The sequence below is a fragment of the Pelodiscus sinensis genome, chromosome 14 (assembly GCF_052426305.1).
Source record: "Pelodiscus sinensis isolate ZL-2025 chromosome 14, ASM5242630v1, whole genome shotgun sequence".
Classification (NCBI taxonomy): Eukaryota; Metazoa; Chordata; order Testudines; family Trionychidae; genus Pelodiscus; species Pelodiscus sinensis.
The window spans coordinates 1,763,070-1,789,056 of record NC_143065.1 but is presented as its reverse complement, the minus strand read 5'-3'; the positions used below and the strand labels follow the sequence as shown (position 1 = coordinate 1,789,056).

Genomic DNA, 25,987 nt, shown 5'->3' with positions numbered 1-25,987 from the left:
CGTATACCTCCTATTAAAAAGTAAAAGAAAAAAGGAAAAAAAAAAGGTAGGAAAACAGAGCAGGTAAGATTTCAAAGTAACACAAAGGAGATAGGATAGGAATTCCATATTTGCAGTCTGAAAATTCAAAAGACCTCGTCACCTCCTGATAAAACGTACTACTGTACGTAAAAAAAAAATGTTTCATGAATGCAGACGGCTACTTTTACAGCACTGACTTTATCACTGCAATTCTCCTGCAATAATGTCAATTACAAACAGGGCACAAATGTGAGCCTTAAAGCACTATGAATGAAATTCGGTCACTGGAAAAAATCTGAACATTCACCGAATCACACACTTTACATCTGAAAGTACAGGTGCTTTCCACAGGCCTCTAAAAATGTTGCATATTAGAGTTGATGCTTGAATGGATCTTATTACTAAATACTTATGTTTACAATACACATTATTAAGATCATCAACATTAAATCTAAACTACAAATGAATAAGTGTACATAAGGTACATTCTATAAAATGTGTGTGAAGTTTCTCTCATGCTTATTTTGTAACTTGAAGATCTACCCAGTGTTGCCTGGGTCTTTTTTTGGGAGGAGGAGGAAGGGGGGATTGAGGAGGGGCCATGGCAGGGGGGGTCCCATCCAATGGAGACTTATGTCTCCCCTCCCCCAGCAGTCCCTCACTCCTGCCCCCACCAGCCATCAGGGGCCTTCTATCTCCCCTGCCACACCTTCTGCTCAATAAGATCAATAAGACATTGTCACTACTAAGTATCCAAACCAAATTCCACTATCAAAGTTCCACATGGAATTAAGAAAATAAATAACGCTAAAAATCACACTGTGAAAATCAGTCAGTTCCACTGCCTTACTTGGCTTCATTTCACAATAAAGCATATGGACAAAATCAAAATATTTTTGGAGAAATACAATAAGCAGCCAATCTAGTATGGAAAGTGGGTGTCTTCAGTTTGACCCACCTCTGCAGTATCTCCCTCTGTGCTGCATGTGAGTAATTCATTACTAGCTGAACGCTCTCAGCTGCTGCAGGATGAGCCAATTCCACAGGGGCTCCTTTAATTCCTTACTACTACGAAGGGAATTTTACATCTTGAAGCCAACATCTGAGAGTATGGATGGAATCTGCAGCAGCTCTATGAAGTCTGGACTCATGGAGCTACTAAGGAGGTCATGCAGCCATATCCTCAAAACTCCTGGGGTGGTATTTTTCCCTTAAGTGATTGATTCATTTGAAGATTGATGGCTGACATCAGAAATTGGCCTTGGATATCCCCATATTGTAAGATTGTGTTGTAGCCCCCTCATCTATTTGATAGCTTGTGAGCTGCTGATGTTGAAGTTTTAATGTGAACAACCACAGCCACAAACAACCACCCTTTCTAAAAGCTACCTCTTCCTCCACATCTCCATTCCAAATAGTGACCAGTTTAATATTTTTCAACAAAACCAAAAGATCTACATTAACAACTGGAGGGGGTTGTGTTTGGTTTTTAGTACTAGCTTCCAGATTTAAATGTGTGCTTCCAGATTTAAACCGTGGGGTTTACAGCAGGAGTACAAGACCACCAAGTATTCAACATGTGGATGCAAGTAAAACTTTTAGCGGGTTGAACAGTAAGCACACAGGACAGAACTTCGGGTATTGGAGCATGTCATTCTGGAAAATGGGAAGGGTCCAACAGTCTTTAACATTGTGTAAAAAACAGGAACATACTAAAATGGAACTTAGACATCAAGCATGAAGATTATCAATTTCAGGTTGAATCTCTGTAGTCCAGTAATCCGGGGACCTGACAGATGCTGAACCACAGCATTTGTAGAACCACAGAAAGTCACTATTGTCTAGCATCATTACCAACACCTGCACTGTTTACTGAGGTCTTAGAAGACATTAGGGGATAAATTAGAGCTAAATAACTGCATATAACACAAAGAGCCAGGATTGGTGGCTATAAACAAACTTTACAGGATCGCAGAAAATTTAGCCACACCCATGAAAAGTGGACATCCAGCTAACTAAATCCATGCCAGACCAGAGTGTGCTGGACTGAAGAGGTTAAATCTGTATATTTGTATGAGATAGAAAATATTGCCCTTCCTCTATAAATTAAAATCTTGTTGAAACAAAACACTACTGTGCAAAATTCCACAATATAACCATTTCCAAAAGGCAGCAGCTCCTTCCTAAATACAACATTTACAACAGGCAGCACCTGTACTTCATTCCTGCACTGTAGTTTACAGTGAAGTCTAAATTCAGAGGCACATAACAGCAGCATCCTGCCCTACATGAGTGCCTTCCTGTATGTTACTCAGTATTTCCTTTACTGTTCGTAGCTATTGACAGTGCCCCTATTTTGCTTTCAACAAAACTGAAGGAAGCTCACTATGGGTTTGTTTAAATGTGGATCTAATTCATTCATAACCTTACCAATGTTTGAACCCAAATTCCAAGAACTTATCATGTTCAACTTCCTGGAATATTTTAATTTTTTGAAAGAACAACATAATCAAAGCTTAAAGACTGAGAACATGGAACAAATGTGAAGTGCTCCACTTAAGAAGGAACAATCAGTTTCACACATACAGAATGGGAAGCGATTGTCTAGGAAGGAGTACGGCAGAAAGGGATCTAGGGGTTATAGAGGACCACAAGCTAAATATCAGTCAACAGTGTGATGCTATTGCAAAAAAAAGCCAACATGATTCTAGGATGAATTAACAGGTGTGTTGTGAGCAAGACATGAGAAGTCATTCTTCCGCTCTACTCTGCTCTGATTAGGCCTCAGTTGGAGTATTGTGTGCAGTTCTGGGTGCTACATTTCAAGAAAGATGGAGAAATTGGAGAAGGTCCAGAGAAGAGCAACAAGAATGATCAAAAGTCTAGCGAACATGACCTATGAAGGAAGATTGAAAGAATTGGGCTTGTTTAGTTTGGAAATGAGAAGATTGAGAGGGGGACATGATAGCGGTTGTCAGGTATCACATGGAGGAGGGAGAAAACTTGTTCTTCCTGGCCTCTGAAGATAGAACAAGAAGCAATGGGCTTCAACTGAAGCAAGGGAGGTTTAGGTTGGACATTAGGAAAAAGTTCCTGTCAGGGTGGTTAAACACTGAAATAAATTGCCTAGGATTATTGTTCGCCAAAGATCAATGCCCACAAAACAGATATTAGACAGGATCACAAAGAAAAAACAGTTTCTTGACATTTCAACCAGAAAGGACATTGTCTCAACGACTTAATTATCTGCATCCTGCTTCAAAAGCCTTTCAAGAATACTCTTGAAAGAGAATCCTCTGAACTGTCATTCATGCTCAAATTCGACACTTTACGCTTAGGTTTGAACAAAGACTCTAATTACCTTACCCATTACAAAGATAGCTTCCCCAGTTATCACCTCTAATATCATTAGCTCACAGACATTTACCTCCCCCCTCCCCATCCCTCTTCTGTTCTGAAATTTGATTTGTCCTTTTCATATATGTTCATTTTTTTGATTGTATCCTTTGGTATATATGGTGTGACAATTTTCTTCCACTGTTTGATCTGAGGAAGTGAGTCTGGCCCACGAAAGCTCATCATCTAATAAACCATCTTGTTAGTCTTTAAAGTGCTACATAGTCCTGTTTTTTGTTTCAGCTACATCAGACTAACACGGCTACATTTCTATAACTAATAGAAACTATGTCTCTGTTTTCTTCCCATGTCATGAGTCTTGGAGCCATTAAAAGCACAGTGGAAGGGAGAGCCCCCAAATCACCATGGCTTGTTTCTCCATCATTCCTGGAAGCATATGGAGGCCCCTCTTCAATGGTGCAACGTTTTGCTTCCTATCAGATGATATTTTTGCTAATTATCCCTGTAGAAGCTAATGGTTTTTTGGTAGGGAAATAGGGGATAGGCATGCTGGGTCTGCAAATTCTCATCCAAGAGCTGAGTGTAGGGATGCCTCAATCAATGGGGCTGGCCCTACTGAATCAGAAAGATTTCAAGGTGACACCTCAATCTCTTCTCCCATCTCTTTTGATGATACTGAGTCAACTTCCTGAGCCTGCTGGCACCTCTATAGTCCTTCCTTCAGCACCACCCCCTTGACCAGCTGCCCCTCCCATGGACTGCATCAGTCACCCCTTCTCCCGCTCAGGATCATCCAGTATCAAAACCAGGACCAGTGCCCAGATTTGAGATTTCGCCCCCGCTGCCTTAGATTAATTTCTCACCTACCCAGCATCATCCAATGCTGCCCCTTGGACCAGTACCCCTCAAAGGAGACACTCTTCCCTCCCCTCCTCCCCCCTCCCAGCGCCATGGGCTTCATTTCTCACTCACTTCCTGCAGAATTGTCCGGCCCCACTTCCTTCTTCCCCCTACAATCCTGCCCTCCCCCACTCACTCCCAACAGTCCGGCCCCCAACAATACAGCCCCCCCCCATCCTGCCCTCCCCCCCCTCACTCCCAACAGTCCAGCCTCCCGCCATTCATTCCCTCCCCGCCCCGCTCACTTGCAGGTCCCTGATGCACCTCCTTCTGAACTTGTTTTCAAAGTGGCAGCTGAGCGGCAACACCAGCCCCACCCCCTCCGCCTAGAGCGAGACCTGGCAGCAACCCGCCCGCTGGGCCCTGAGCCAATCGCAGTATTGAAGAGGGGCCTCCATATGCTTCCAGCAATGGTGAGGAAGCCGCTTCTCCCCGCACTGCCAAGCTCCGTGCAGCCCTGGGGAGAAGTGTCCGTCTCTCATCTCTTCCCTCCCACAGTACATTAAAACCTTCTCCTGAAGGAAAGGTTATCCTATGGAAAGTTTGGTTGGGGTAGGTCTTATAGTGTCCAAGTTATTAGGGCACAAACATTCTCCTTTATATATTAGATTCTATGAAAGTCTTACATATCCACAGCAATGAAAGCGGCAATGTAAATTAACCACACTGCTGTGCTAATGTACTTTGGATTTCTCTCAGAATGTTCATCTCAAGACCTGAAAGGTCAATTCATTTTTTGTGCTCTATTCCATTTTTCATTCTGTGATATGATGTCCAAAGAGAGTCCTGCATATTATTCAAGTTGGACCACTCAACATCAGATGGTCATGAACTTTCAGTCACTACTAGCTTGAGCAAGGTTTGAACTAGTGATTAAGATGTACATATATAGGCCTATCTATATCATAGGACTACCTCTTCCTGGAACAACATCCAACTACATGCTTCCGAACAACTGCACCTGCAGTTTCCCTACCTCTGAATCCCCACGAGTTTGACATCAGTGGTTCTCTCCTCCTTACAGCTCTTCTTTGGGTGCAGTTTATTACAAAAATGTATTGCAAAACAGTCTATAGCAAAAGTTCCATAACAGAGACTCTCCCAGCCAATTTACGCAGTATTTAAAATAGATCCTCTAGTCTAGTGGTTCTCAACTCGTTTCAGTCCATGGACCACCAAGCTAATCAAAAAAATTTTGTGGACCACCTCCAGCACATGTAGCACAGAACGAATGACTCAGCAACTGCTCAGCACGATGGCAGCAGCTACACTGACGCTCACAGCCTCAGACGGAAGTTACTGGCAACACAACACGGATGCGTCCTAGGTGACGTACCACATGCTTGTGAATACGGAGTAAAACAGCCTAACGGTAGTGCCTGCTCACGTCATGTGACGTTGGACAATGTTCCTGTGGACCACTGAAAAAGTCACCATGGACCACCAGTTGAGAACCACAGCTCTAGTCCCTACATGCCCCACATAGCACACTTCAGCACCATTCAACATACCTGGGCTCTGTTAGAGAGCTTATTCTTTCAGCCTCCCACTTCCCTGATCCTTCTCACAAGAATGGATAACAACAACAGAAGTCTGAAGATGCAAACAATTGGATGTTTATTGGGGTTAGTTTTCAGCAAGCATGAATCCAGTTTCCTTTCCTTCCCCCCACTCCCCACTCACTTCCTGTTTGTCCCCCATGTACACAGTGACCATATTTTGTGAACCAAAAATGTGGAGACACAGGAGCCTCATCCACAGACCCCATTAGCCCTACTCCCTGACCCTTAGGCCCCATCCCTGAAGTAGTACTTCCTGGGTCAAGATGGTCATGACCAGAAGGGTATTATGTGACTCCCCCCACCCCTGCCACCGCCCCACCCCAAAAACTCCTCCCACCATCTTCTACCAATAGGGATAGGTTTGGGCCCCATAGGACCCTCTCCCATGTAACTATACTGCAATTGCATTAACCCAGGCCCCAAACCTAGGGTCCCATGACACTGCAGCGCTAGGGTTCCAACCTCAATTCAAGATGAGAGCCAGGATCTGAGACCTATTACTTCGCAATGTAGATGCAGCTTCATTTGACTCAGGGCCTGGGGGTCATCCAGAACTAACCCACAATTATATGGGACAGGCTCCTTTGTCCTCTTAACAGATGACGCTGGCCAGTTCCAATTAACTGGTAATCTGAAGGGGCTGGACCAACTTCTCTGCTGCTGCAGGCAGGGGGCTGCTCCAGCCCCGCAGATGACCCACTGCAGAAAGGGGCTGCTCTCATCCAGAGCAGTCCCTGTCTGTGATTGACCTGAGGGCCCCACAGGCAGGGATTGCCTCAGTGTCCAAAGCAGCCTCTCTTCGTAGAGAGTCTAGCCTGCTGCGGACAGGGGCTGCTCCAAAGGGTGCTGGGAGCCAGCGACAGCCCCAGTGACCTAACATTAACCATTTAACTTATTAATGGGAATTTATATCCCTAATGAGATGGACTACAATTGCATTTTCTGACGTTACTGCAAAACTATCAAGCATCCTTAGTTTCCACAACCCAGAATGACGATACTGAAATAACATGACAATTACAGGGTGGAGAAGACCATGTCACTAATCCTCATCACCACTGCTTGACAGGTGCATTTCCCATGGAGCTCAACGGGGCTGGGCTATTTTAAATGTAAAGCTACTGAGAAATGTATATGTCAATAACATGATGGCAATGCCTATATTAGGTAAATAATACCTAATAATAATTGCAGCGTGAGACCACTTCCCAACCTGCTTACAAATGGCCTGATCCAATTTAAATTTTAAGCTAGGATTCGTGTCAACATAATTTGTTAACATACCCAAGAAGTTCCAGTTAACATTTAGTCACCCTTCAAAAATAAGGGACCAATCTGTAAAAGCCATACTGTCTAATAAAGGCAATAAAACCGGGGAGACTGAATTAACTTCTGACAGCAGTGCTTCCTCTCACTGGAAGAGTTTCATTTTGTGTCAGATAACTCAGAAATGTGCTGTCACAGGTAACTCCATCTGGGTCTAGGCAACATACAACCCAAAGACAGAAGAACAAATCCCTTGCAACAGGAAGGCACAACAACTTACTTCTTCACAGAGCTCACAAAGGGCTTGTTTACCCAGACACACAAGTCATGACAACCCTCTCTAGAGAAAGATGATACATCCTGCCTCTCTGTGGACGTGCCAAGTATTTTTACATGGCACCTTAACACCCTGTTTAAATCTCAACTGCTTGGATAAGGAAGACTCAAAGAGTCCGTCCATCACCCACTGATTTCACCACCATCGTAACAGAGCCAATCTCTGTGGGCTCTTGTGGAACAACAGGGAGCCTGGGGCAGCCTCTCAGGGGAGAGGCCAGGGGTCCTCTATTTCAGTGGTTCTCAAACTTTTTGGCCTGTGGACCACCTAGCTCAATGTAAACCTTTCTGTGGGCCACTACTTGCTAATGGAAACTCACCATTAACTACATAATTACGCCGAAGCCATTTTACTAGTGCTGCGGCTAGGGAGAATGGCTTAATTTAAGTTTATTCTTGTCTATTCTCAAGTCTATTCTTGACCACATGATGCTGCTTTGGAAGAGAATTAGTTGCCAGCTGCAAAGCGAACTGAAGCAAGTGTCTGAAGTATGCATATTAGGATTATATGTACACTTTCTCCAGAGGCAAGACCAACATGTGGAGGACACAGCACATTATAAACCCTTTATTAGTACAGGATGGCAGGAATCCATTAGATCAGAGTGGGCAAAAGGGCCGCCATCGGCCAGATCCGGCCCGCCAACAGGCCAATCAGGGCCTAGGGACAAGGGAGTGTGCAGCGCTTAGTCAACCAGCAGGGCTGACTAAGCACCAGGTGCCAGAGGGCAGGGAGCAAGAGACTTCTCATGCTCCTCCTCCCCAAAGCCCTGATTGACCTAGGTCCTAAAGGGGAGCACACGAAGTCTCTTCCCACCACCAGGGGCATGGGCACCTGGAAGGAACCACCAGCTTTTCAGAACAGGTGGAGGTTCCCCCAGGGCGGAGGCGGGGGGGGGGTGAGGGAGAGAGACACAACAATGAGTGTGCACTCCCCCACCCCCAGACCAATCAGGGTCTGTGAGTGGGGAAAGCACAGTGTCCTGGCCCTGCTCCTTCCAACCAGGGCCCTGGGCCCACACCTGCATTTGATCATATTACTGCTAGAAAATGGCTTATTAAAGAGTATTTTTTTCCTTGAAAGATTCACACTCTCAAATCTGGTATTACATAAAATACTGCATTAGCAAATTGTTTTTAATTTCACAGCATTTCACTGTGAATGATAATCAAAATGAGCATTAAGACTGATACTGAAGTCAAACCAATTACATGGAAAATTACATGGAATTAGATTGTTTTAGAAGTATTTGTGAATTTGTTAACTACATGTTAATTTCTCATTAACATAGGTGTATAGATATTCACATAAAATCTTGAACCACCTTTCAGCAAATAACTTTGCTACAACCCACACTTTTTGCACTTTTCCCCCTAGATCCACCTACATAGCGTAGAGCCTCTGAATATTTAGGTGATGCTGGCAAACCAGGTGTCAGCTCACAGCAGAGCCCCAGGCCAATTCACTTGATCAATATTAATGCACAATGTGACTAATAAATGCATCAGGAATGTATTTGGTGATTAAATGTAATGAAAACTAGTGGGATGTTATTACATTGTTTTCACTTATCTGTACTCCATTACTACGTAGTAGCAAATATTTACGTTATTTATAAGCCTGTAACTAAATAACCCCAATGATAGAGGAAGAAGCCCTGTGGAATGTAATGAGACGTGCTAATTTCAAAGCAAGCAGTCAATGTGTGTGATGGGAGGCATGGATCGGGGTCATTTTGCACTCCTCCCCCCCACACTAGTACCCAAATCCAAGACAAGGAAACTAATGATCCAACCAGCAGACCAAATTCAGTGATAAATCCTGATGGCGTTGTGTGATGACTGGAGGTCAAGAACTCAAAATGCTTTCCTTCCCCTCCATCATCATCGAAGGAAAAGCCCATGTAGATAGAGACTCTCAACTTGTTTTCCAAAGAAGCTCTAAGTATGGATTCAAGGAAAGAACCCAGATCTCTGGACTCTTAAGGGAGCGCATCAAATGTATGATTTTTGTCTAAAGTAACCTTTAATAATAACTGTCTGGGTGGCACGACAGACCGGAAAGCCTAAAGGAACTGTGTAGGACTCACTCCATGGCAAGATTGGTACAATGATCCAGGGATTCACATTGGTCACTGGTGTAGTGAAAAATATAGAACATCACCAGGTTGGACCACAAAGACCTTTTAATACCAGACTTGAAAAAGAATCCTCTAACATGTCATTCATGCTTAAATTCAACACTTTACGCCTAGGTCTAAACAAAGACATTAATTATCTTACCCGTTACAAAGACAGCTTCCCCAATTATCACCTCTAATATCATTAGCTCACAGACATTTGGTTGGTTTGCCCCATTTTCTGACAGTCTCTGCCCTTATATACTTACTCTCATTTGGAAGCCACTCCAGACGGTGACACAATTTATAAAAGTGATCTAGTCTATCACAGGTCACCACAAACAGGTGACCTGGGTCTCAAATACTAACCAGAATTGGCTAGAAAGTGTGTAAAGTAATCCAAGTATTTGTCTCAGAAGTACAAGTATCTTGAAGCTATTCTCAAACAAAATACGAGAATTTTATTTTGATTAGACTTAAATATACTATCCTGTAAGAGTTTAAAAAAAAAATGTTTACAACACATTTTTATGGTTAAGTTAAACAGCTAAAACACTTAGCTTTGCAAGGCATGAAAAACACTTCAGCACCATTTTCACTTGAGTGGAGATATGCACATAAAAGTTAACTAATAAAGTTAGACAGGCTTAAAAAGTGACCAGGAAAGAAATTGTCACCTTCTCAAGTTCTACCACTAACTACTGTTTAAGAAGAAAATTAACAAATCTAATTTTAAACAAAGGAATGTGACAAATCCAGTTTCCTTTTCTTCTGCTTCCTGACATCTGGCTCTCTTCTATTGTTTTCAAAAGCTACCAGTATCCTGAATTATCCACACAGAATTAATTGTTATAACAACTTACCCTGTGAAGAGTCACTGTGTGTTGTTCCCATATAGCTGTTTCTTCCATTGTTGTACTCTGATTTAAAAAAAAAAAAAATAAGGTAAGAAATTTTGTATACTGACAGTAAAATCTAAGAGCTCCACAACACCTCCATTGGAACTCAACAAATTCATATTCACACTTACTCACTAAGAGTACTAAAATTGAGAGAACATAGTTTGTTTTTTTTCATTTAGAAGTCAGGAAACAGATCAATGGAACTTCCTGTGTTTTTAATTAAAGAGTCTGGAAAAGGGCTCCCTATTATATTCACCTCATATTAGTTGCAGGACAATTTTCAGTGTCCATACAAAGTACTAAGTTAGTACTATGATGCATCTAGGAACTGCAATTTGTCTTATGTTAACTGCACTTTCCCTTTTAGCGTAGAAGTTTCCCTTTTCAAAACCAAGTCAAAAATACAGAAGGAAATTGCATCCAATTTTAAACACTACATACAGATTGATCATCCCTCGTCTGGCACCCTCTGGACAGTCACGAACCAGGAAGTTTGCTGGACATGGGGAGGAGAATGCTCCCCACCCAGCCAACAGTTCCCACTCTCCTCCTTACCACCAGCCAAGACCCCTGGGAATGAAGGATCACCCACCTAATGAGTGGAGCTACTTAAGCCTGGTTGCACTAATTAGGTACCTGGACCCTGGAGAAAACATGAATGGGAGGTGGTGGTGGTCCCGGAGGAAATAAGGGGTAGGTGGAGAGACAGTGGGATCAGAAGAGGCAGGAGGGTGGAATTTGGGACAGGTAAAGATGTGTGAGCCAGAGAAAAAGAAGTGACTTTCCCCAGCTCCACAGCTGGAGAGAGATGGCTAGAGTAAATGTTTCATATTGCTACAAACCCTGAATTTTTGCCTTGAAAATAAAGACTTTCAAGACTACACCGTGTGCTACAAGAAGCAGGTATTCAGGGAAGGAAAAAAAAAAATAGAGCCATTAGGAACAAGGGGCTCTTTGGCGAAAGAGCAGGAATAAGTCAGTAGGCAATATATGAGAGCAGCACTGAACCTCCACCTATCATGCTGCTGGATTTCCTTAATTTTTAAAAAAGAGTGTCCAGTCTAGTACATTTCATAACCAAACAGACAGTTACTTAATAAAAATGAATCAAAATGTGAACACACTCAAAACAACTTAAACTCGTTTTTATTGAATACTTTGTCTTAACTAGGCAGACACCATACAAATCACTTTCAAACAAAATCACTGAAAACCATCACGAATATAGCATTAGTGAGATTGTTTAGATACTAAAAGGAAGACACCTTGACAATAAAAAAGAGAATCCATCTGTTTGCTGAACAAATAATACTCTACAGCAAACATTTCATGTTATTTTCATTTCTGGATAGTCTTACTCATCCAGCTTTAATCTTGGCAAAAAAATGTTTGTTAGCCCAAATACTCTTCAGTAGCTTTGAAAGAATTGTTTGTGCTAATAAACTAAGCTTTCTTAATCCAATTTTGTTGAAAAATAACCCATTAATTTATATTGTGGTCTATCACTTTCTCTTAGAAAGTCAAGTTTCTGGTTGAATGCTGCTTTGTGGGCTGTAATATTGAAATCAACACCAAGGGAAAGTTAAGAAGTCCCGAATAAAGTGGAAATTCAATGTACTAAGTAGAATACACAACTCAAGATGTTACATAACTTTTTATAGCCATCAAGTAGTTTTCTGGTTTTTTAAACATATACATTTAAATTCTTTCTGAACAATGGCACCCCGATTCCTACTGTTCAGTGGTGTATGTAATTCCTTATGGTAATACAAAATTAGGCTTCACATCAGGGTACAATCTGCAATGTTACAAACATCAGATAATTCAACTGTGTAGTGATAAATCATATACACACTTTTGTAAAGATACAATAATGAACTGCAACACAAAAGTATGCTCAAGAATAAGATAATTCAATCAGAATGCAATGATATCTTACTGAGTGGCAAAATCAACCAACCCAACACTGAAATTAAGCCCAAGCACTATAAGCTGGTTTGCTGCAACAGCTTGGACCCCCAGGCAGCAGGGGCTGCTGTCATCCCACACTACTACCTCGGATACAGTGGCAGCAGCGCAGTGTGGCCGGGGAGCTCTCTGGGAGTGGGGCAGAGAAAACACTAGCTCTTGGCCACACCCACAGAGGCTATCGAATAGTCATGTAATGGCTATAATTTGATGTTGTTACAAGACTATTCAATTACATGCTACATAACATCCCTACTCTGTACCTGTTAGACAAAGTAACAATAATAACTCCTTACCTCACAAGGAAGTTTCAAAACTCAATAGATGTTTATGAAGAATTCTGATATTATGACAACAGATTAAATAATAGCTGAAGGGCCCAAACAAGAAGCCAGTGCATGAGGTTCTTCTAGCAGCTGAGATTCCTTCAATGGTGCTGCCCACTGACCAGATCTATTAAGTCACCTGTTTTCTGCAACAAATTCTTGATTGGGGTCTCCATGGACTATCAAATAGTCATGTAACCATTAAAATTTGAGGAGGTTACGTGACTATTCAATTGCATATTATCTAACATCCCTAGTAAATAACCTCCTCAAGTGATGGTCCCTAATGTATTCCACTGCAGGTGATTAACCAAATTCAGAGGAGGATGCTAAGAAGAATATAGAACAGTGAAATGGAGGACAGTCATGCTGAATAAATCCTCCATTGCAGAGTCTTGCACAAAGAGACAACGTGCAACCAAGGTATCTACCTAACGCCATATGGCTGCTCTGGATACATCTGGAAATGGTGCAACATGCACATTAACTATAGTAGGGGTGGGTAGTAATTTCTGAAGGACGGCCACAGCAAGAATTTGGTAAGTGGTCAAGGGCTGCACTCTCATGATATTAATGGCTGAGTGCAGAAGGGAGCGTAGGTGAATAAGAGGGTTGTTACCTGGGGCTGAAGACTTGGGTGCAGGGTCTGGAGGAAACAATCCCAAAGTCTCTTAATTTCTAAAACTATTACTAAAAAAAGAAAAAGAATTATGTACAACTCTAAAAACACGTTGTTTAAGGGCCTCAGATGCAAAAGAAGCAGCTCCAAATCAGACCACACCAAAGAAGAACGAACAGAGGGTGAAGTTTGTTCTGCCCCTTTATCCTTGGGGGAAGCCATGTGGGCCAGAGGATCCTGCTACTTTCAAATTCTCCAGCTCTGGAGATGTGGATACAACCCTCAGCAGAATTCAGATAGGAACCATTATTTAAAAAAAAAGCCACCACAAAAAACTCCCCCACAAAAAACCAAAGCCAAACCAAAAAAATCCACAAAACTGAAGATTGTTCCAGCCTATGGCTGGGGGAACCTAGCTGAGCCCAAACATCTTATGGAGAGTATATTTGCAGCGAGTGAAACACTATCATCAACAAAAGCCAAAGACTAAATTCTCTGAACTCATATGCAGTTTGTTTTATTATAACTCAGCAACCTCATCTGGATACAATATAAAATGACTGAGCCCTGAATTTTTCTGTAAGCATTCAAAGAATCTTACTCCACTGCCTTACAGTGGTAATGATATCAAGTTCCTGCAATATGCGTTAAATATTTTTTCTTATGCCCATTTAATCTATGGGCACACTGCTTAATTTCTAATCCAAGTGCCTGTCCTCCCATCGCTTGTTTTGTCCTACTTACTAAGTACTCTGTGAAACCCAATCTTCTTAGCTATAAAGTTACTGATTCTGCAGCCACCTTTGTCTTGCTTATTTCCCAGGAGATTTTCATGTACAGGTATAAAACATAAGTCTAAAAAACAAATCCAGGGACCGTGGCACGAAAACAATTTGAAGATTGAGTCCAGAATACAGTAATTTGAGTGATAAAGCTGCAGCACAGCATTACACTTTCCTTGAGCCAAACATCCAACCGAGTCTAGCCTCAAAACATGGAACCTCAATGCACAGATTTTGTTTATCAACAAAACCAGAATAGACTTAATTCTGTGTTCAATATCCTTTAGTAGCCAAAATAAAGGGGCATTAAAGCACCATTTAAAATTCCAAGTTCTAAACAGACTCAATTGCATCTCAGCTGATATGAATGGAGGATCAGGGCCCTAGTTCTTAAATTAAAAAAAAAAAAAACACTTCTAAGAAGTACCTTATTAACTGTAAATTTGTTCATCTCGCAGAATCCATCACTGAACAAAACATTCATTTTAGAAGAAAAATAGAGGTTCAGAAAAATAAATGAGACCATTTAATCAGTCACTGAGTTGCCTAATTTTTATTCATCATCTTCCTAAAAGTTAAAAACAAGTCTCCACTGGAATACTCTATATATTATTTATTTGGGCCTCACAAGTCAACGGCCTGCTTGTACTACAAGCAAACTGTAATGTTTGTTGGTAAGTAACTATAGGTCAGTTAAGGTGCTACAAAATTAGATTACTTCATTGTGTGATAACAACATAGTATTCTCCTGGACCATATAGGTAAATGCAAAATTAAGTATTACTTTAATTTCTGCTATCCTTCTGTTCATACCTGCTTCTAAAGTCACCCACTATATTTTGTTCCATTAAAAACTCATCTAGAAACTACATGCAATTTCATTAACACTTCCTTATTGAGCATTAAGATGGGCTGAACAAAAGCAGCTTTAAGAAATCAAGAATAAGTTTAGACACAACTATAACCCCAACCTTAACTATACATTGTTTTGTGCAGCCTTACAACTGATCCCATCATCTATCCATCATCTTTTCTTCATAATAGTTCTGCCAACCCAGGCTGCTAGATATCTCCAACATTACCACATTATGTGGCAAATGGGTTCCATTCAAGCCAGAGACACACAGACACGACAATTTCTGATGTGTCCATGGATTGTGAGACATTAATTCCAGCGCCCAGTTTTGCTGTTCCAAATAGGATAATGTGCACACCCACTATCCTAGAAATTCTGATACTGGAAGTTGTAGGCTTCTGCTATGTTGATTTGACAATTTTTATAATCTGCTGACCCATTACTTGAATCTGAGAACAGGTTTTTTTAAACAAGGAATTCTCTTAAATGAAGCATTCGCTCACAATTATTAAGTACATGTTGGACAAGGTATCTGGGTTACTTGCCTAAGATGCTCACCCTCTCCCGTCATCTTCCAAATGATTATGATTTCTTGGTGCTCTTAGACAGACTTCAGGAAGCATTCAATTGAGTGCCCACTACATACATTCTCTGACACATGAGAAGCCTTCAACCAAGAAAGTAGCTCCAGCAAGACTATACTGGGAGTCTGCACCATCATTAGTGCATATGTACGCTTCTCCCTTCTCCCTCAAATGTCTTCCTGAAGTTCTACCATTTACATAACTTCAGAAGATCTTTTCTGGAAGTTGTCCTTTAACTCTGACATTTTATAGGTGATTGTGTGTGTTGTTTCGCAAGCAATTGTATTTCTAGCACTAATGGACAACAGGGATGTAAAAGACACTGTTTTGTTTCTCAAACCATTGTATTGCTAGCACTAATGGACAATAGGGATGTAAAAACCATTTGAATTGGATAACTGGTTAGTCAGTTAACCAGTATGTTTAAAGGGGAGTGAACAGGGAGGTTGGGGCCACCGCAACTCAAGACGACTGCCCCACCACAAGTAGTGGCTGTACTGTCCAGGACAACGGATCAGATCCTGCCTGCAGCAGGTCAGGGTACCCCACAGGCGGGGGTTCCTCTGGTGTCCCAGTAAGAGCATTCCCTGCCTGCCAGGCGCCCAGACCGGCCAAATTTGCCAAACCACGAGAAACCAATATTGTCCAGCAGCATTACCAACACGTACCAACTGCTTACTAGGCTCTTAGACATTTGGGGGTAAATTAGAGCTAAAACAACACTCAGAGCCAGGACTGGTGGCTGTAAACAAATTTTATGGGATGACAGGAAACTTGGCCACACTCATGATAAGTGCCTATCCAACCAACTAAAATCATGCCAGATCACAGACGATGCTGGACCAGAGAGTAGCAGACTAGACAAGTTCAACCTGTACTGTAAAGGTTAGACATGGCCTTAGAGCAGGGGTGGGCAATAATTTTTTGGCTGGGGCCACTTCAAAAATTTCTGAAGTGGTCCTGAGCCGCTCCAGAAGTGGCAGGGCCTCAAAAAGAAGGGGCAGGGCCACAATACTTCCCCGCTTCCCCACCCACAGACCACTATTGGTCTAGGGGAGCGCGTGAAGTTTTTGCCTGCCTCCCTCCCTCCTCCCCACCCCCCTCAGAGGTTCCCCCTAGGCACCAATGCCTCTGATGGTGGGAGGAGACTTTGTGCACTCCCCGTTCTGCACCCAAGCCAATCAGGGCTTGAGGGTAGGGGAAACACACAAAGTCTCCTCCCACCCTGCCAGGAGTACATGGTGCTTCTAAGCGCTGTGATTCCTGGCTGGGCAGAAGAAACTTCATGTGCTTCCCTCCCGCCCCCCGACCAATCATGGACTGTGGGTGGGGAAGCTGGGAAGTGTCATGGTCCCGCCCCTTCCGCTTGAGGCCCCGCCACTTATGGAGCAGCCCAGAATTGGCCCTTAATTGGTCTGGGGGTGGGCTAAGTGGCAGGGCCTCCACAGGCCAGATCAACCCACTTGGAAGACCAGATCCCACCTTCAGAGGCCCTTTTGCCCACCCCTGCCTGAGAGAAATAGGGTAGCAGTGTTCCCTGTAAGTTGAGCGCTTGGGTGGCCACTCAGAAGAAAGATTCCAATGCCAACCACCAGATGAACAGAGTGCCCACAGCCTCTAACGGCTGGGATTGTATTTCTATTGGTGGTGCATGCACATCTGCACATGCTTTGGGGCACATAAAATTCTGCACCTGGATAGAAAAATTAGAAGGAACACTGCTCTGTTGTCGGAGTTAAAGGCTAGTGAAAAGGACAGTTATGCAGGAGTGGGCAAAAATGTTTGCAGGGAAGCCATTCCAAACATTTTGCTAAGTGGTAACAGGTTGCACATTTCCATTATATTAATGGAGCGGGTATGGATTCTGGGACAGAGTTTGGGTGCAGGAGGGGATTCTAATCAGTAGCAAGAATAAAAAAAGGAGGTGTGAGGTCTGGGAGGGAGTTTGGGTGCAGACGGGTTGTGACCTGGGGTAAGGGTTGGGATGCGGGAGGAGGTGCCAGGTTCAGGCTCTGGCCTGCAGCACAACTGGACGATCATGCCCCACCACATCAAAGAAGCTGGCTGCTTCCAGCAAACATGTTTCTGCATGCAGCTTCAGGGAGAAGGGGGCAGAAGGTCTCCACATGCTGACTATGCCTGCAAGCACCACTCCCCGCAGCTCTCATTGGCCAGTTTCCAGCCAATGCAAGCTGTGAGGATGGTGCTGGGAGTGGAGGCAGTGCAGAGACCCAATGCCCTCCCCCCCCGCCCTTAATTGGCACACAGAGATGCTTGCCAAGAAAAGCTAGGTGTGCCACTTCTGAGAGTGGCATGGCTGGGGCCACAGTAGATAGGCAGGGTGCCTGAGTGGCTCGCTGGGCCACAGGACAGTTCTACCTATAATCCTTTTCCATCTACTAATGGCAGTGATTCCTCTCAGTGTATCCTCAGTTACTTCTTACTCACTGGGTTGAGACTCAACACCCATAAGACAGGAGGGGCTGGAGTAAAGAGACGTAAAATGACTATTCCCACTGCCAGATTAAAGGGCTGCTGTGAGGGGATAAGATATGAGCCTCCCCAGCAGCGAGGAAAAAAACCTGAGCTCAGGGCTAGCATAACTGACAGCTGACTAGTCCCGAGTTACCTGGCAGCAATGGTGTCCATCTCTGAGCAAAATTAAAGAAAGAAGCTTTTTCAAGGTGACGAGGAATGACCTCATCATGGCCCATCTTTCTATAAATGACACTGGATAAGCACTTTAACCGCTGAAATTGACAAAACTCTTTGTCAATGATACCCTTATCCTAAGCAGTAGCTGCAATTCACTTGACTGTTGCTCCAGATTGCACACTATCAAGAATGAAATACCACAGGTACTAAAATAAACTGTACAATGCTACTAAGCTTTAGGGATGTGAACGTGTAAGACGACCACACGATTAACCAATAAGCTTGGGCTTATCGGTCAATCCTGTTGACTACATGCATCCCTCCCCCCATGCTGCCTCTAGCAGCAGGGGGAGGAAGCGGTGAGATTGGGTGCCCTTGGGGATCCAGCTTAAAAGCCAGCTCACCACAAGCACCAGATCCACCTGCCCACCTCTGCACTGCTGCCTTGCAGAGGAGCAGCTTTTGTGCTGGCTCTCCACAAGTGCTGGCTCCACTGTAGGGAAGCCTGATCGGCCCTGCCTTGACAGTAAATGGTGATGTCTGCCTTGACGACAGTGCAGATCTCTGAAACGCAAAACCCAGGCCTGTCTCAAGTCTGGTGCGCATAAGCACGCAGGCAAGACTTGGGATGGGAAGCGAAGAGAGACAGGAATGTTTTGCAAAATAATGCAGATTAAGGATGGTAGGTGAGACCATGTCAAGAGCCCAATACAATCAACCTTGCACTTACAGATGCAGCCATAACACTGTTAGCCACGAACATAGTTTTGCAACATCCCGAGTAGCAGGATGTACCCCAAATAAGGGCATTGTCGGTATTTTACGTAATAGGTAAATATTATTAGAATGACTACATCTCATTTTGCTATAAAATAGACTTAGTAAGAGCAACTGATGGGAGGGAGGGAGCAGGACTGACCCACCGGTCCCACTTGTTGCAACTAGGGATGTTAAATTGCAGGAAATTGACTAATCGAATAGTCGATGCATTTTGCATCCACTATTCCACTAGTTGACAGGGCATCTCTGCTTTTGAAGTGTAGAAACAGCCCTAGGACTGTTGCTATACTTTAAAAGCAAAAGTGCCATGTGGAGCCCAGGGTCAACTGAGGACTCCGTATCTAACCCCGGGCTCCATTCAGGGCTGATGCTTTATAACACCAGAAGGAGCCTGACGCCAGCTCCCGTGGCCCCAGGCTCCACACGATGCTGCCACTTTGAAGTACCCCCATCTTCCCCCCCCCGCTGCCTCTTTCTGACAGAGCAGGGTTTCCCAACCTATGGGTTGGGACCCAAATATGGGTTGCCACTACATTTCAAAAGGGTCACCAAGTGTCTCCACAGGTGGCTCTGCCCTCCTCTCCCCATTTTTGAATTGCCTTGGGTCACCAAGCCTTCCTAAATTGTCAAAATGGGTCCCCATTTGGAAAAGGTTGGGAATCGCTGTGATGGGGAGGGGGAGAAAGAGTGATTAGTCAGCTATCCAATAAGCATTTGCGGATGCTGTGGGGATTAGAATACAGGAAAGGATTCTTTTAGGATGGGCTCCCCACTGAGTGTGGCTTGTATTTGTTTGATGATACCACATATGGGTTTCAATGTGGGGTGGCAGGTAACAACAGGGGGTGAATGGCAAGAAGGCTTCTTCACTGAAGCAGGTTGTCTCAGGACATTTAGGTGACCCATTCCATCTGACATATTTCACCGACAAGGGAAGAGATGCTTAAAGACCATTCTTATTCTGGAAAAAAAAAATACTTCCAACCACCAATGGAGATTTGAATCTCTGGGCCTTTTGGTCAATTTTCAGTGGGATGAGCCTATTTACATCACTCACTCCTACCTAAAATACATCAAGTAACATGTTCTAACTTGATTTAGGGATATAATAGTGTACTCTATTATCCAATGAATTGATAAGCAAAAGTTCATCTGTTAATGCTATAGACTACATGCATCCCCCTGCCCACCAATATATTTTTTTTAGCAGGGTGGCTAGCATCCCTGCTCAGTCCTGGCTCGCACTAGGTCCAGAACCTACCCCCACTAAGGCTCTGCATTTGAAGCGTATTAGGAGCAGTTTAAAGTGACAGGCAGCCAGGCAGCAAGGGGAGCGGTTTTTTAAACTGGCTTCCCTTACAGACTAGCTCCCACCTGGCACCCTGTGCTGCTGCCTTTGATAAAGAGTCAGCAGAGCAGAGTGGCAGGGGGCTCCTCGGAAGTAGGGCCGGAGTGCACTGGCTACTGGCCCTACCCGTGGGGATGACATAATAGTACAGCAGTGGTCTCCAACCTTTTTATACCCAAGATCACTTTTTAAATGACAGACCAAGCCAAGATCTACCGCCCCACCCCTTCCTTGAAGCCCCTCCCCTTCCTTGAAGCCCCGCCCTCTCAATACTCCTCCTCTCCATCACTTGCTATCCCCAATCCTTATACTACTGCTTTAAAAAAAAAATCTTCTGAAGGAAGAGGTTTTTCCAACATTTGGCCTGTCTAGACTGGACCAAATGTCAGAAAAAAAACCCTTCTTTTGGAAGCCACCTTATTCCTTGTGGAAAGAGGAATATTGGCGGTGACCAAAAGAGCCTGATTGCTTTTTTAGTGGAAGAGCAGAAGAACAAACAACCCTGGATGCAGAAGAGTTTTTCTGGGATATCTTCAGAATCCTGAAAAACTCCTGCAGTCTAGCTGGACCCTTGCTGCGTTGAGACAGGATGTGTAGGCTCTGCGGTGGGAACGAGGGATTAAGGGATGGGAAGGGGTGAGAGGTGTAAGCTCTGGGAGGAAATCTGGATGCAGGAGGAGGTGGAGAAGGGGACACTGGCTCGGGGAGGGGGCTCCAGGCCGGGCAGTGTTGAGGTACTAAGCAAGTCACAGGCTTGTGGATGTGAGGGTGCAGGAATTTGGGTTGGGGTATGTGAAGGGGTCAGGGTAGGGGGTTCCAGTGTTTGATAGGGTCAGATCTAGCGTCTGGGGAAGGAGGAATGCAGGAGTGGTTGTGGCCAGATGGGGGCTTGGCCAGTTGGGGATCTGTTGGCCAGTTGGGGATCTGTTGGCCAGGCTTCATTTTTAAATAAAATACTATGTTAAGCACAAAAAGTTTCTGCATTGTCTTTATTTATGAGAATGGCAGGGAACCTGCTTTGAGTCAGGGGTCACTGACCCATAGAAAAGTCATTTGGGAGCAGGGGACACAGTACTGGGGAGGAGTGCTAGTGGGTTCTGGGGCAGGGAACAGGGTGCCAGTGGGGGCAGGGGAGAGGGGGCAGGGTGCCAGGACAGGTTTCTGCAGCAGGGGACAGGGTGCTGGGGGGGGGGGGGGGGGGGAGAAGACAGGTTTCTGCAGAGGGGAGCAGGGGGACAGGTTTCTGCAGCGGGGTGGGGGGGCAAGGGAGAGGGAACAGGGGGCCAAGAGGGCGGGGGACAGGTTTGGGGCAGAGGAGAGGGAACAAGGTTGGGGGCAGGGAGTTCCCTATACCAGCCACGGAGGGAAGCCACCGACCCGCGCTCCCTCCGGACTGACCACAGGGCAGCCAGGGCTGGAGCGAAGAGAAGCAGCTGCCCGGCCAGCTGGCCATGGCGCTCAGCCAGGGTACACCAAGCTCCATGTGGACTGGCGCAGAGGGGAAGCCGCCCACCAGCTGGAGCGCGGTTCAGCCTCCTCCGGGCTGAAGGCCACAGCCAGCTAGCCAGGCAGCTTCTCCTCTGTGCCAGCCCATGTGGAGTGTGGTGCGCCATGGCCAACTGGCTGGGCAGCTGCTTCTCTTCCCTCCAGCCCGGCTGCCCTGCGCTCAGCCCGGGAAGCTTGCTCCAGCACAGCTGGAGCTAGGCGCAGTCTCCCTGGGCTGAGCGCAGGGCAGCCGGGCTGGAGGGAAGAGAAGCAGCTGCCCAGCTAGCTGGCCATGGCGCACCACGCTCCACGTGGGCTGGTGCAGAGGAGAAGCTGCCTGGCCAGCTGGCTGTGGCCTTCAGCCCGGAGGAGGCTGAACCGCGCTCCAGCTGGTGGGCGGCTTCCCCTCTGCGCCAGTCCACATGGAGCTTGGTGTACCCTGGCTGAGCGCCATGGCCAGCTGGCCGGGCAGCTGCTTCTCTTCGCTCCCGTCCGGCTGCCCTGCGCTCAGCCCGCAAAGCTTGCTTCGGCACAGCTGGAGCTAGACGCAGCCTCCCTGGGCTGAGCGCAGGGCAGCCGGGCTGGAGCAAAGAGAAGCGGCTGCCCGGCCAGCTGGCCATGGCGCTCAGCCAGGGTGCACCAAGCTCCACGGGGGCAGGCGCAGAGGAGAAGCCACCGATCAGCTGGAGCGCGGGGCAGCCTCTTTCAGCTGAAAGCCACAGTCAGCTGGCAAGGGTGTTTCAGCCCTCCCGACCTCCCAGCTCCCACCATTCCTCGCAGCTACTCACCTGTGGTGTTGCTCGGTGAGTAGCTGCTCCTCAAATGAGGAAATCTAATGTAAATGTACTGTGCAGGCATGCAGTTCAGAGAGGGCTCAAGAGCTACTTTTAGAGCCCCTGAGATCTACCGGTAGATCACGATCTACTGGTTGGGGACCACGGTAGTAGAGTACTGGTAAGAATTCATGAGGTTAATGACTATTCAATTAACCAATATTTAACATCTCTAACTTTATTATATGGTGATTGTCATTTTAACATCAACATCTCAAATATCCTGATTGCTTTTTTAGATGTATAGCCATCCTCATCTCACCCAAGTCCTTGCCCTTTGTTATTTGGCATGGTGGAAGTGGGAACTCCTCCTTTGTAATGTTAGCTGAAAAAGGTTTAATTGGCTAATGAGCCAATTAAACTACTTCTATGCTTAGTTTCCAAGTTTAGTGTTGCTACTCCACCTCTTGCCAGTCAAATACACTTCCCCGCCCCCCCTCCCTGCCACCCAGCCCATCAACAGAGAGATATCACTGTCAGCATTAATCTAAAAAAACCCAACAAGAACAAATGGTCTGGTAGCACTTTATAGACTAACAAAACATGTAGATGGTATCATGAGCTTAGGTGGGCACAGCCCACTGCTTCAAGTGGATAAAGGCTGTTGCTACCTTGCAGCAACCTCCCATGCCCACCTCCCCCACTGCCATCTCTGATAGAGGCAGCACCAGCTCTTGCTCGCCCCGAATCCCGAGGCAGCAAGTGGGGGGGGAGAGGGAGAGAAATGCGAGCGGTCAACAAAATTAACTGATAAGCCTGGGCTTACCAGTTAATCATCTAGTCAACTACTCATTGACATCCCTACCAAGGTTCCCAAACTTCCCCCGCCCAAAGCCCATCTATGCAGCTATGGGCTAGCGTGGACAGAGGCTGCTTTGCAGCAGCCACCCACCTCCCATGCAGCAGCCTCTGCCCGTTGGGAATTTGGATTCCCCACGGACAGTGGCTACTGCCACCATGCAGTGTGACAGGCAACAGATCCATGAGAGGAGCTGGCTCCCGCCTGGCACCCCATGCTGTTGCCTTTCGCCACACTGCAGGGTGGCAGGGGGCTCCTTGGGAGTGGGGCCGGATTGCACTGGCTACTGGCCCTGCCCCTGGGGACTATATATTAGTCTATTAATTGCAAAAAATTCATTCTTTTACTCAACTCTTCTATTACCCAATAGTTTACATCCCTAATTACTGTACGTATTTAGTAAAGAGACAGACAGGGCAAGTACATTGAGCACAGAGTCTTTTTTAATTTGCTATGACAATCTACCATTACACAAACATCTAGTGTTTTACTGAAATTTCTTAATACAGAAAGATTTTATCCTCTAGAATTTTCTAAACTTTTTAAGTGGATTAATTGTTTAGTCAGACTAAAATGAGTATATTTTACCTTACTGCATCTATTTTAATCAAGTTAAGTACATAAAACTATAATTCATCATGTTAGCATGAAAATGCTAGGACAACAGCCAGGAACGTATAAATTAATACTCAATCTGCCTGATCAGCCCATTCTCCTGAGGACAGTTGGGGGAAATGTGGCATTTTCATGAAATAACTTTCCTACACTGAGCCATCATTACAAACTTTGTGACTTTTAAAATTATGTATCATTCCATTATTAAGCAAAACCTAAATAAATACTTTCTGTACCTGTTTATCAAAATCTATTTATATTGAATATTTCTTATTTCAATACTTAGTTACACAATTCCTGTGTTTATGTTAATTAAAATTAAAGCATGTTTTCACTGCATAGTTAACTTGAAGTGTTTCTCAAATATTGTCCTTAACCTCCCGCCAATCTACACACAAAGCATTCTCACATGAGTTTGGTTGTACTCTTAGCCTGGGCCTACCTGGCCTGTCCTGTGACACAAGCAAAAGCCCAAGTGAAGCTTTTACTCAGGCTCATACTCTATATAGAGTATAGCAGATATATCTATATCTGCTATACTCTATAGCAGATATAGAATTTGTGTTCACATCCAACCCAAAACCCACCAATACGGATCTGCAGTTGGGATGTGAGCATGCATCTGTGTACATGATACAATTAACAGTAAGCTTGGGTTTATCAGTTAATCTAATGGATACACGCAACCCACTCCCCTTGCTGTCTCTATCAGAGGCAGCAAGGGAGAGCAGAGGAAAGAGTCAGTGCCCATAGGAAGTGGACTTTTAAGCTGGTTCTCCATGAGTGCCAGTTCCCATGCAGCCGCCTGCCCGCCCCTTGCTGCCTCACACAGAGCAGCCAGGGGGCAGGGAAGAGCTGGCTTAAAAGCCACCTGTTCCCCACGCTACTACCTCTCTCTCAGGCCCCTCTGCATATAAATGATTTTAAACACCTCTAACCAACGGATATCAGCATCAGAGGATGAAGACAGAATTGTATCTGTGGCTGATCTCCAAAGATTTGCAGAGCTTTAGAAATCCATCCACTATGATGATGCAGATTAAACTTTTCCAGTGCTGGTAGTCCTCCAATACTTTCACAATTTGCCCTGTGTTCCAAAGAAGACAGGCACCTTTTCTATAATTCTCAAGAAAAGAAATCACAGAGCAGCTCAGCCAACTGTAGAGTGAAAAAATGGAATACTGCCTCACAAGTCCTAGCAATACATGTGTGGATGCAGCACCAGTGAGAGAGAACACTAATATCGTTATAGCCTTGATGTGGGGTTCCTTACACCCACCTTAGACTAACAGTCACTCAGACCCAGATGCTAATCACCCAAGTTACATGTACTGTGAAGACTTAGTGGGATGTCTACACTTCAAAGGTATGAATAGAGTATACATGAGCTAGGTTTAACTCATCTATGTTAGTGATCTACAACAGTGAAGTCACAGCAGAGAAGCCACAACACAGGCTATACAAGCCCACACATGAACCTGAGTACGTATCACGTGTTTAATCTACTGGTACTCACACAAGCTAGATGAAACAGGTAGGCAAACTCTCACAAATGATAAACAATCACTGTATAATGTGGAGACAAGCAAATTTTCACCAGATGATTTAACCTCTCAGGAATATTTACATTGCAATGGTTTATGTCCACATCTCCTCCTCCGGCATGGCCTCACCAGGAGTGCTTCTACTGACTCAGAGGGGCAGAGTGGTGGACTTTTGCTCTCAGCTCCATTTACAGCTCCCTGAATTCCATCAGGAACCTAGGAGACTACCTGGGAGCAGAGAGCCTTAACTCTGAAAGCCACCAGGGCTTCCTACAGCAGAGAGCTAGGACTCCAGGCAGCAGCTGGGCTCTAGCTGAAGCCCCCACCCA

General features: G+C 44.9%; 1 protein-coding gene across 9 annotated transcripts in view; it reads right to left on the bottom strand.

Moving 5' to 3' along the window:
• Positions 1-25,987, bottom strand: part of TJP1 (tight junction protein 1) — a 296,617-nt gene that overhangs the window by 96,065 nt on the left and 174,565 nt on the right. For all 9 annotated transcript variants that reach the window (XM_075897723.2, XM_075897725.2, XM_089781876.1 and 6 more), the window contains one exon: positions 10,426-10,482. In XM_075897723.2, coding sequence (XP_075753838.1) covers positions 10,426-10,482 — 57 coding nt within the window. The remainder of the gene's footprint in view (positions 1-10,425; positions 10,483-25,987) is intronic.